At 37.7% G+C, this 12,109-nt stretch overlaps 2 protein-coding genes and 1 long non-coding RNA gene across 4 annotated transcripts in view; 1 reads left to right on the forward strand and 2 right to left on the reverse strand.

Annotated features, from left to right (window-relative positions):
* LOC124438818 (exonuclease mut-7 homolog) overlaps nt 1-12,109 on the forward strand; it is a 43,418-nt gene that overhangs the window by 14,409 nt on the left and 16,900 nt on the right. For both annotated transcript variants that reach the window (XM_046989035.1, XM_046989034.1), the window contains exons 20-21: nt 189-320; nt 8,529-8,660. In XM_046989035.1, coding sequence (XP_046844991.1) covers nt 189-320; nt 8,529-8,660 — 264 coding nt within the window. The remainder of the gene's footprint in view (nt 1-188; nt 321-8,528; nt 8,661-12,109) is intronic.
* On the reverse strand, nt 315-7,144 carry LOC124438821 (short transient receptor potential channel 4-like). Its single transcript, XM_046989036.1, has 9 exons — nt 6,582-7,144; nt 4,575-4,872; nt 4,145-4,433; nt 3,760-4,037; nt 3,427-3,629; nt 3,121-3,319; nt 2,320-2,454; nt 1,449-1,514; nt 315-970 (listed from the first exon to the last, which is right to left on the reverse strand). Exons 1-9 carry the CDS (start codon nt 7,091-7,093, stop codon nt 812-814), a joined length of 2,139 nt encoding a protein of 712 aa, XP_046844992.1. The 5' UTR covers nt 7,094-7,144; the 3' UTR covers nt 315-811.
* Nucleotides 7,233-7,674, reverse strand: LOC124438825. The gene is made up of 2 exons (XR_006946171.1): nt 7,554-7,674; nt 7,233-7,478 (listed from the first exon to the last, which is right to left on the reverse strand). It is a non-coding gene; the product is annotated as an uncharacterized LOC124438825 (long non-coding RNA).

Below are 12,109 nucleotides of genomic sequence, written 5' to 3' on the forward strand. Positions count from 1 at the left end.
GTTTCAACATCAGATCACTTCTGATGAAAACACTAGACTGGAGTATACGAGTACTCAAGTTTCAACATCAGATCACTCCTTATGAAGACATTAGACTGGAGTATATAAGGACTCAAGTTTCAACATCAGATCACTCCTGATGAAGACATTAGACTGGAGTATATAAGGAATGAAGCGTTTCTTTTCAGGCATGTAACGGGAATGAATATATTAAAGTCGGATCAGTATTGATGCGCGAGGCTTACATTAAGTACTATGAAAGGAAAAACGAAGCTCTTGGCCAGGCACGTGAGCCAAACATGGCACGTCAACAATGCAAAGTTAGTAACAATTTATTTCCTCAGTATATTTCAAATGGGTCATCAAAAATTACGCCTCCCTTAGATGTAAACACTTTAAAACTTAGTAGCGGCGTTCGCCTACAGATTGAAGCTCTTCCCGAGAGTATATTGGATAAGATTGAGCTGTTTTACTGCTGTGCGACGTGCGGGAAGATATTCTGGGAGGGTGGACATTTTTCTCGTATATGCACGCAGTTTTCCGAGGTGTTAAACCGTACCGGAACAATGTACCAGGAAGAGAAAAAATAGACCTGATATGTTGTCCATAAGAGGCAATTTGAAGACATAAATGGTCCATAAGAGGCAATTTGAAGACATAAAGCATGCAAAGTTCATAACAAACTAGAAGTCAAATAGCAGAGATCAAACGAGACTTGCCTTTTAGAAATATTTTGCTGTGACATGCTTTCGTTTAAACATCCAGTTTTTCGTTCGTCGTTCGTTTTGTTTGCACAAGTGTGTCAAACGTTTTACATAGTCTTAACGGGAGAATGATGTTGTTGTTTCATAAATCTCACGATCTTGTATTCGCTTTCTTTGATGTCCTTCACCGTTGCCAAAGCTTCTTTTTTCTGAACTTTTTGTTTTTGAAAATATCGATCGATTAAGCATTTCATTATGTTTCTTCTCTAAAAAAAACATCGAAAACTTCCTTAATGAATATTTGCCTGGCATTATCATGTGAAGCTCAGTTTATCACAATTCACTTGAAGTGGTAGTTACGCGTCCCCATTTTTTGTCTACATTGAAATTATAGTAATCTCCTGGAGTGTGAATAGAAAAACGTAAAATAGATGTCCGCAGACATAGACATTTGTCAGTCAAATTTTTTCATTGATATCGCTATCATTGGCCGTTTTCAAGGCCTCGCCACATGTGCGTGTAACGATTCACATTCTACACGAGCTCTGTTGACTGGATTGTCTTTTTGTAAATGTTTTTTTCGTACGTATGTCATTTTAAAAGTTCTGTTAAATAAAACTACAATTTATACTTCGTTTTTGTTAGCACTTTCACGATGTTTAAGAATAGTACGTCAGCACTAATTGCACTGTTAAGATAAAAGCCAAACACGAATTTCTTGAGCTGGAAAAACATTGTGTTTACCTCTTCTAATTTTTCCAATTCGTGTTGTTCTGGAATAAGTGTATCTTTTCTCAATTTCTTTTGCCGCTGCGAAAATTACAAAAAGCACTTCAATTTTATTTTGTGTAACTCAGGGAGTGTCTCTACATTGGTAGTGCCCTGGGGTGTCTCTGCATAGGTGGTGCCCTGGGGTGTCTTTGCATTGGTGGTGCCCTGGGGTGTCTCTGCATTGGTGGTGCCCTGGGGTGTCTCTGCATTGGTGGTGCCCTGGGGTGTCTCTGCATTGGTGGTGCCCTGGGGTGTCTCTGCATAGGTGGTGCCCTGGGGTGTCTCTGCATTGGTGGTGCCTTGGGGTGTCTCTGCATTGGTGGTGCCCTGGGATGTGTTTCAGCATTGGTGGTGCCCATGGATGTGTTTCTGCTTAGGTGGTGCCCGGGGGGTGTTTCTATATAGGTAGTGCCTGAGGGAGGGCTTTAAGGGTGTATAGCCCAGTCACCCCTTCTGTATGTGCAGCGATTAATGGCAGCGACTCCGGGGAATTTTCATTTTCAGAATAGGCTGAACTGATTCGTGAATTTGCTCTCCACCCATTTTTATGCTCTTGTAACACACACATATGCCTTGTTTATAAGTTGAGGTGGAAAATGTGGGGAGGGCTGGGGAGGCCTATAGCCCCAATTATCTGCGTTGATTCATAAATACTCTATGTTAAATATCATATTTACATCCCGTAAAATTTTGGCAGCAATAAACGTTGTTTTGATGATTTCTTACAAAAGCGCTTTTAATTAAAATATATTGTAGCAGGAACAGAGTGTTGTGGAACACATTCTTGACGATGAAAAAAGTTGTCTTACATCATTTCATGATATGTTTAAGCTATACTACTCACCTTTCTCTTTAAAAAGCGATTGATGAATCTTGGGTTCGGTATTAGATTGTATGGAGCTGGTAGTGTGCACCCTTTCTTTACGAAATCCAGCCACACTTCAGTACGACTGAATTTCCACTGAATGTCTTGCTCCTGCTGTGAAGAAACCATATTCATGACCAGTCAGTTTTCAAATAAGTGCAATCGCTTTATTTTCTGGCGATCATTGATTTGATAGTTTGTATGATGCCGTAGATGTATTTAAACTTATTCATCTGGTTGAGGTGATGTGTTAAAAATTTATGCTTTGAAGTTGAAGCATTACAATAGTAAAGCTTAAATGCAAAATTTGTTTGGTTGTTTGAAGTGCTGAAATAGTAATTCCTACTGGATAGTTGGTTCCTGTATATCTACTTTCATGCACCCTGTACAGGACGTTCCATTATGCCAGATGACGCATGCTTGCCCTGTCTCCATAAAGAGGTGCTGTTTTTGTTGCATTTGAAAATGTGATCCTGCTCTGTGGATTTTAAAACATCATCACCGGTTTCTTTAAAAATCTATTGTTTTTACAGTCATCAAACACAGAAACATTTAATAGCAACACTATACAGGGACCGATTACGCGAAGTACGTTTTACCGCTGGCTGAGTTGCAGGCTCAATACTCCTGAGAGCCAAAACATTACCAATCGGATTGGAAAGTACATTGAGTTGAAAACATATAGTAATTTAATGTCTTACCCTCCGTTTCTCATGAAATTTGCTCCCTAAGTGAATATTCTAACAAAAGTACTAGGTCAAATTAATGCATGTTCCTTACCGACACATACTCGTATGAATGATTCATCATTGCAATGAGCATGTTGAGAGCAATGAAGACAACCACGATTGAGTAGATTGCGAACAGCAGTTTTCCTGTTACTTGTGTGATTTCAAAGCGTGAGTCTTTCGTATCAAAGTCTTCGAGATCGATTTTATCGAAGAGTGCCCAGAACAGATGTTTACTCACTCCCTGAAGACTAAAAATAAGGTTCGTCACTTGGATTTGATCTTTAAAATAAGGTTCGTCACTTTGATTTGATCTGTCGTTCTGTGGTCAATGACAAATATCTTAATTATTACTAACTTCGAGAAATTCTCGTTGATGTTTTCTGCCTTGCTTTTGTTTTGCCCCAACATCTCTTCTTGGATGCTGTTGTAATACGAATAAAGATTTCTCAAACCAACGACAACCGCGACAAACATGGCAGAAAAAAATAGCATAAATTTTAAGACATCCTGTATCATACGATAAAGAGACAACTGAAACGGTCCCAATGTGGAATTGACCTAAAAAAAAGCAAAACGATCATATTGATAAGAGTTTGGTGACTTTAACGCTAACATTTTGGCCATAAGATTGCCTTCGCCCAGTGTTCTTAGTGCAAGAATTATTTTTGGTTTTTGCATTGCATCTCACCTGACAAAAGTCAAGAAAATGAAAAACGCTGACAACAATTGCCACCGTGAAAAAGCTATTCCCGAGCAGCAGCAACTTATATCCATCTTTTTTAGCGCCGTACGCCTTAACGACATAACCGACGATCCATGTTAGTCCCGCCATGAGGAAGAAAGTCAGCATTATGATTGTGATAATGTTCCACCATTTGAAGAAATTATTTATTTTTCCTTTTTGACGTAGCATTTCATCAAACTTTTCAACCATCATTCCAACGACGGTTAGGAAAATGTAGTATTCTAGATAGAAAAATGTCGTAAAATTGAGCTCTACATCTTCAAGACCCTGCACGTTTCATAAGCATCAAAACTGGAGGCAATTTCTCGTTGATTTAAATGTATTTTACCTATAATTGTTGGAGTGTGGTTATCGCGCATTGACGAGGCAGCAATCAGCGAAAGAAAGATCGTGAACTGCGAAATGTGGCTGATAAACTTCACGTATGGAGTTGACATGATTTCCACTATCGTTTTTTTGGGGAAGCAGATGTATATAAACACAATTAGTGGGAAAAGAATGGTATATAGAATAAAAGCAAAAAGAAGAGATGTCGTGGATTTTCTTCGGATATTCCATGGGACGCCGGAGTACACGACCATGTTCAACAGTTGTTGGCTACGCGGATGCGCCACGAACTAAAATATCCAAGCCAAAAAGTCACTTTCCGTGAATGAAATTCTTTGTTGCGAGTGGGCAATTTTCCCCTACATTTGGAAGCTACAGTCTTTCTAAGCTGTAGAGAATGAACAGTTCTTCGCTTTTTCTTTCCCACTTACCTCTTTTAGATCGCTCTCAATGACTTTCGTCAGCCATTTCACAACAGCTTTACGTTCCTCGCTTGTTCCTTTGTGTGCACTACTACAGTCGAAATCGACATTCATGAGTGCCATTTGTTCCTCCATGTTTCTGCAACAATTGTACAGTTCCGTCATGAAAGTTTTGCATTTCTTTGACAATTCGGTGTATTCGTTTTTTAGTTCAAAATCATCTCTGGCGCGCTTGAGTAACTTCAAATTTAGAGCGAATGCTTGAGAGAGCGGGTCTTCCGTTTTGCCTGTCTTGTCTTCTAAATAACTTGTAGGAAAAGATAGATACGCAGTACGTACAGGTCGTTAAACAATAATGATGTACTTAGTCGAGTGATACATTACTAACGTACATAAAAGCACACGAGACGTTGAAAAAAAAATTTATAAAAACGTCTTTAGTTCATTTGGAGTTCTGAAGTTCTAAGCTTATTTCCTTTTACAACAATGAAACGAGTTCGAATAACGATAATTTTGTCATTTGTGTCAAAATGTCACAAAAGCAGCAAAAAGAAAGTATTCTCCCTTCCTTTGACAAATTTCACTCGTGCAAAATTGTTACCTGTGCTCACTGAACTTAATCAAAAGACTCGGTAATTGTCTTATCTTTTCACCTTGTCCAAATTTCACTCGTGCAAAATTGTGACCTGTGCTCACTGAACTTAATCAAAAGACTCGGTAATTGTCTTATCTTTTCACCTTGTCCAAATTTCACTCGTGCAAAATTGTGACCTGTGCTCACTGAACTTAATCAAAAGACTTGGTAATTGTCTTATCTTTTCACCTTGTCCAAATTTCACTCGTGCAAAATTGTGACCTGTGCTCACTGAACTTAATCAAAAGACTTGGTAATTGTCTTATCTTTTCACCTTGTCCAAATTTCACTCGTGCAAAATTGTGACCTGTGCTCACTGAACTTAATCAAAAGACTTGGTAATTGTCTTATCTTTTCACCTTGTCCAAATTTCATTCGTGCAAAATTGTGACCTGTGCTCACTGAACTTAATCAAAAGACTCGGTAATTGTCTTAACTTTTCATCTTGTCCAAATTTCACTCGTGCAAAGTTGTGACCTGTGCTCACTGAACTTAATCAAAAGACTTGGTAATTGTCTTAACTTTTCACCTTGTCCATTGGCTGTCGCTTAAATTGCATGCTTTTATTGGCGTTTTAAATGCATACATCGTACGATGAATTTATTTTAACGACTAATTCATTGGCACTTACAATGAAAATCTTTTTTTTTTGAAGATAAACACTTTGTTTTGAACATTCTGTCTTGCGAACGTTTTGTGAATGGCATGATATGTCGTTTACTCAACCGAAATATCGAACAAACAGATGTCGACAAAACAATATTAGAGCCGTGTATTGTGTTGAAGACATTTCCCTGAGCAAGTATTTTATTGTATACATTAGCCGTCGCTTGATTTGTGTCGTGTGTTTGAATTCATTGTCATTTTTGTCGTACGGTCTATCAAGTTTGTTTTGTTTGCATTTATAAAAAGTAATTGATGTTTGTGAACGTCCGGCAAGCTTATGCCTTTGTAAATATCCTTGCGCTTTTTATTCATAAGCTCGTCATCGTCAAAAGTTTGTCCCAGTTGTGCACATGAAGACATAACATTACACCGAACCAAAGATTTCGACGATTTATTCCATTGAAAACCGTAGGAGCTATTGAATATTGAGGCTTTCATACTATCTACTGTTTAAATGCGCGACGAACTCGTGAAGTAGTGGGTTGTCCCAGTTTCCTCTGACTATGTCAACGATTTTCAAAATTTCGTTTGATCTTTAAAAAATTTTATTTTACTTTTATTCAAAAGCAGTGGAACTCGAAGAACGCAAACGTCATCACGAGACTAAACTTAGTGAGAGGAATAAATATAATTTAAAGGCTCAACTTTACCCCGTAACTAGTAATCGGCCACTGCTTTGCATTTACATTGTATGTATCTTCACCATCCTGACTTACCTTAAACACATATAGACCGGACTTGAAAGCCCTTCAAAATGATTTTTAGCAATCTGTGAACGAAGCATGTCCGACTTGGGTTTGCATAATTCACAATTGCAATCACACTCATGTGGCTTTTCGATAAAGTACTTGTGCAATATAAAATAATGTACAATGTCGTAGTGGTCCAATTGAGCTGCTCTTATTGTTGGCGTGATGAAGCTATAGTCTGATATCTTGATGTTTTCTGGAAGGTTTGACACCAAATTTTTTATCTCTTCAAGATCGTGTTGGTCAACGCTTTGTAAAAGAGCCATTTTGAAGTCGGCCTTTGCCGCCAAAAGCTCATCTATGACGTCTTTGTGACTGTTTTTGGCCGCGATTTGAAGTGCCGTTTTTCCATACGAGTTTATGGCGTTAACATTGACTGGATTGTTGGTGTCGCGGATTTTACTCTTCACCGAAAAAATGTCACCTTCCTTAACAGCATCGAAGAATTCTACTTCGTTTTGATTTTCTCCCCTTTGCATAACTCTTTCAACTCATCAACAAAATTTGCTGTACTTGTTATATTGTGTCCCCGGATTTGGCAATCAGCTGTGTGGTCTTGGTACTTATATGGAACTCCTGTAAACTTATATAGGAACCCACCCGGAAAAACAACGCAACTTAATTAAAAAAAAATGCCAATTAAAAATGCTGTGCGAATCAGTTTGTAACGTAACATGTGCATGCTATCTGGTTGATCTCGAATTACAACGCTATTATAACTATGTGTTATACATACAGTTTTCAATAAAGATACTATTTTAATGATAGAGTATTTTCAACGGGAAAATGTGCGACGAATTCGACGCTTCATAATACATTGCGCCAACGGGCGTCAAGATGTTGTACTAAGTGCTGCATAGCGAGCTGAAAAGTAGGATGAAGTTTGTTTAATCAATAAACTAATTATCATTAATTTTAACTATTGATATAATTGAGAACCTCTCTTAGAATTTCTTCCTTTGAAAAAGTTAAGGCTTCAATATTTTTGGCGATGTGCTTTGTGTGTCAGAGAAAGGTTGTGGTGTTTTGGCCGTCACTTGTGCTAGCGTTTCGCATTTTACAAAATTCACGAGTTCCGTTGTTTTTGTGTGTTCCGGTGTTTAACTGTTTATATTTTATAATGTTCACATGCTCCAATATTCTGGAATTCTAAAGTTTCAGTGTTGATATGTCATTATGTTGACGTGTTCCAATATTCTGATGTTATTTTTTTGGTTCCGGCTTTTAAATGTTGTTTTTTTGACTTCCATGTTTGGATAATCTAAATATTGCCTTAAAAAGCGCAATTACCATTTTAAATGGCCTGAATGCCCTAAAGAAAACCGAGAAAAACTCAAGAGAAACCTAAGCTTTCTGAAAAGAAATGTATTAGAATTAGAACACAAACCCAAAAGCTCTGGAAAAGAACTGTTTTACAGATATGAAACACGATGCATTTCGGCAGACAACTCAACAGGTGTCAACGTCTGCCATCTGTTTGTCTGCCGAAATGCATCGTGTTTTATACCTGTAAAACAGTTCTTTTCAGAAGTTTTGATTTTCTCTTGAGTTTTCTCTTGGGTAATTTAGTTTTTCTTTAGTGTTCAGGCCATTTCGCATGTCATTTGCGCTTTTTAAGGCAATATTTGACTTTGTTAGTTTGACAAAATCTCTATTTTATGATTTAGATGTTTCAGTGATGCTGTGTATCTAAGTGTAAACACTAAACTTAGGTTTCTTTCCTAGTTTCAAGTTGTACTATCATATCGCTCTTGATGAAGACACTAGATAACGGCCGCACTATACAATTACTTAAGTATTAGAATTTTCTCGTGGTTATTTAAATTCCTCACTTCTGAAGAATGTTAATACCTACACTTCACTGCCAGCTACATTTTTCTACAGCAAACTTTAATAGCATTCTTTCTTCTTCAGACATATAGTGGGAACGAACATATGAGAGTCGGATCACTATCGATGCCTGAGGCTTACATCAAGTACAATGCAAGCGAGAACGAAGTTCCTGACCTGGCACGTGAACAAAACATGGCACGTCAACAATACAAAGTTAGTAACAATTTATTTCCTCAGTATATTTCAAATGGGTCATCAAAAATTACGCCTCCCTTAGATGTAAACACTTTAAAACTTAGTAGCGGCGTTCGCCTGCAGATTGAAGCTCTTCCCGAGAGTATATTGGATAAGATTGAGCTGTTTTACTGCTGTGCGACTTGCGGGAAGATATTCTGGGAGCGTGGTCATTTTTCTCGTATATACACGCAGTTTTCCGAGGTGTTAAACCGTACCGGAACAATGTACCAGGAAGAGAAAAAAATACACCTAATATGTTTTCCGGAGAGAATTTTCTGTCGAATGGATATCAAGTTGAGTAGCTGACATACTTGCCAATTTAGTCTGACATGCAGTAAAACCGTCAGACTGAAAGATGCTCGCTCATTGCGCAATTGCGCATGCGTAAGAAAATTATGTTTTTTATTACGTAATGTGTTGAATTTTTCAATGCATGTATTAGACACACAAGAGATGTGCCTACGCTAGGTTGTTTTATTGAATTTCGCTTTTTACAATTGAAAAGACATTGTTTGTTGCCAGTGGCTAGTTAAACGTGATTTTAGAATATTTTCACAGCGAAATTAACGATGTTAGCTACTTGTCGATCGATTAACTGATAAATCGATCCAATGTAATGTATGAACTGCTTAATCTAATTATTATTAGAACACACACAAGGCGCGTAAATGAGTAAAAATGAAAGATCACAAAATATCATCTTGTTCTACGGACAAATTAACTTTGAAAGTTTGAGGTATTATAAATTATCAAAGAAAAATACATGTCAAAAATCAGATCTTTCCTTCCAGGTATATTTTGCTGCGATTTGATTGTGTTTAGACACTCAATTTTCCTTTTATCATTCATCTATAGATAAACTTTTAGGTTTTGAGTTTTTCTTAGGCTGACGAGATACACATTGTACGCATTTACAGTCGAGTGGTCTTCATATTGTTTTGTTGGTCTGTCAATAATTCTATGATGTTAGGCTCGCTCTTTTTGATGTTCGTCGCAGTTCCAGATTCTTCTTTTTGAGCATCTTTCATCATCAAATATCGCTTGATTAGGCGTGTTATTACCTTTCTTCTCTAAGGAAATATCAAAATGATTTTACATATCACTTTCAACCTGCATACGAGTGTTCATAAAACGTTTTTTATATATGTGAAATTTGTTGACTCTTTTTTTCATTTTGTTAATGCTCTTTTTGTACACTTGAGCTTTCTTTTTTTCCTACGATCTGTCAAATGAAAACTTTACGATTGTCGCGCATATTTATGGGAACTAAAGAAAGTTTTTTGTCGTCGTTTACGATTATTACATAAACACGAATTGCATTGGCATTGTACTAAAAGATAAAAACCAACTACTGGTAGCTACAAACACGATATGCTTGAATGTAGCTAAGAAAGCTTTTGTTTACCTTTTTTCTTTGTTTTTCTTCCAATTCATCTCGTTTTTGAATTAAATGAGCTGTTTCCTCAACGTTATAATACTGTCGGAACGTATGAAAATAAACAATAGATAATTATTATTTGATACTAGGAACGTATGAAAGAAAATAGGAACTTATGTTAATATTTATTAGTTTTGACACGTTGAAAGTCAGGCTCTTCTGTCGCTGGCTGTGAATGTAAAAGCTTGAAATGTTTAAGATTATCTGTGATGCAGAATAGTTATAATGAGTAAAATTGAGAATTGTGTGTCGACTGCGCGTACAGTAGGATGGTATACAGTCCCAAAAACGAATCGGCAGACACATAACTGCTTTGTGCTAACGCGCAAAGGAGAAAATTGCTACAAATACTATGAAAATCACGCAAAAAAAACTTCAATGTATTGTTTTAGATTGTTCTTAGTTACTGGAGAGGGAGGGGCTGAATGGAGTCTTGCTCCTCGTTTTTTTTTGGTCCTTTGTTAAATAGAGCTGTAAATGTTTAAATGCTACAAAGTTTTGTCGGCAGTAATTGTCGACTTTTTTGGCTTTATGTGAAACTGCTTTAACCAAAATACTCTCAAAGGAACAGACCATAGCTATTTACGTGTTCGCCACTATTTGCTTGTTGGTATAAGCTATATTAGGTGAAGGGACCACGGTCATGCGCTCCTCTGCAAAAAAAAGCCCCTCACCCCAGTCAAGAAGGTCAGGCTACGCTGCTGCATACCACACTAAAGCCTGTTTTCCACTAGCCACGTATCGTAACGTATCGAAGCAAAACGTAACATGGCGCATGCGTGATTGTGCCTATTGACCATCAAATTCACAAGTACGCATGCGCCATGTTACGTTTTGCTACGATACTTTACGATACGTGGCTTGTGGAAAACAGGCTTAACACGTTAATGCAAAATAATAAACATCAAAAACAATAACCAAACACGAAGATTCTACAAGAACATTCTTAACTTATATTGAGCACTGCAAGACACTTATCAAAACATGTCTATGACGTCAGTTTATGAAATGTTCAACAAATAAGGCTACATGTTTGTGAATGTAGATCGTCCAGGTTGGTATAGTCCTGAGAAGGACTGTTTTTGTTGTTGTTGACTGACGTTTCGACAACCTTAGCGGTAGTCATCTTCAGAGTCAAATGAGGAGTAAAGCGCGGGCCACACTATCGTCGAAATGCAACGAATTTCGTGACGAGTCGCTCGTCAACGAGAAAATATGACGATATGGACGAATTCGTCGCCGTTGAGCATGCACACCGAAATCGTCAACGAGTGACGAGTAATTGTTGCATATCTACTCTGATTGGACAAGAAAAATCGCATGACTAATGTTTACTTTCACTGTGCTGTGGCAAAATGGCGGATTGGCAAGAAATATTAATTGAGCTAGTGAGAGAGAGGCGATGTTTGTGGGACAAATTTCATCCTGACTATAAAGATACACGCAATATAAAGGAAAATAATTGGAAGGATGTCGCTCGGGAACTGAAAGTTGCGACCAATAGAGCTTGACGAAGCTCTTGCAACAACGTGTCATACAAGCCCTTCTCTTTCTCGCCTTTTATTTATGGGATGTACCCAGAACCTTCTTTTGTATGTACGTCGTTTTGCAGAAATTAGAAGCAGTAGAATTTTTCTCTTCAATAATAGAAGTTTCTTTTTGCGCTGATAATCGTCCATGCTTGTACGGAAAATCGTTACAATGTGGCACAAGTACTCGTCACGACGGGTCGTTGACGAGCGACTCGTCACGAAATTCGTTGCATTTCGACGATAGTGTGGCCCGCGCTTAAACGTCAGGATAGCCGTATTTGTTATCTGGTTCTACGTCATTGTATTGTGTGTACAGGAAATGTGTGGGTGTCAATTGTGTATTGTAATTGTGAATTAGTGTGAAGTGAAATGTTTTTAGTTGATCGTTTGTTTGTATTGTGAATAAGTCGTTTGTAAGGTGCCGGTAATTGCTGTGATCTGTTCAGGGGGGTTTG

This window comes from Xenia sp. Carnegie-2017, unplaced genomic scaffold (genome assembly GCF_021976095.1).
Source record: "Xenia sp. Carnegie-2017 unplaced genomic scaffold, XeniaSp_v1 HiC_scaffold_19, whole genome shotgun sequence".
Lineage (NCBI taxonomy): Eukaryota > Metazoa > Cnidaria > Anthozoa > Malacalcyonacea > Xeniidae > Xenia > Xenia sp. Carnegie-2017.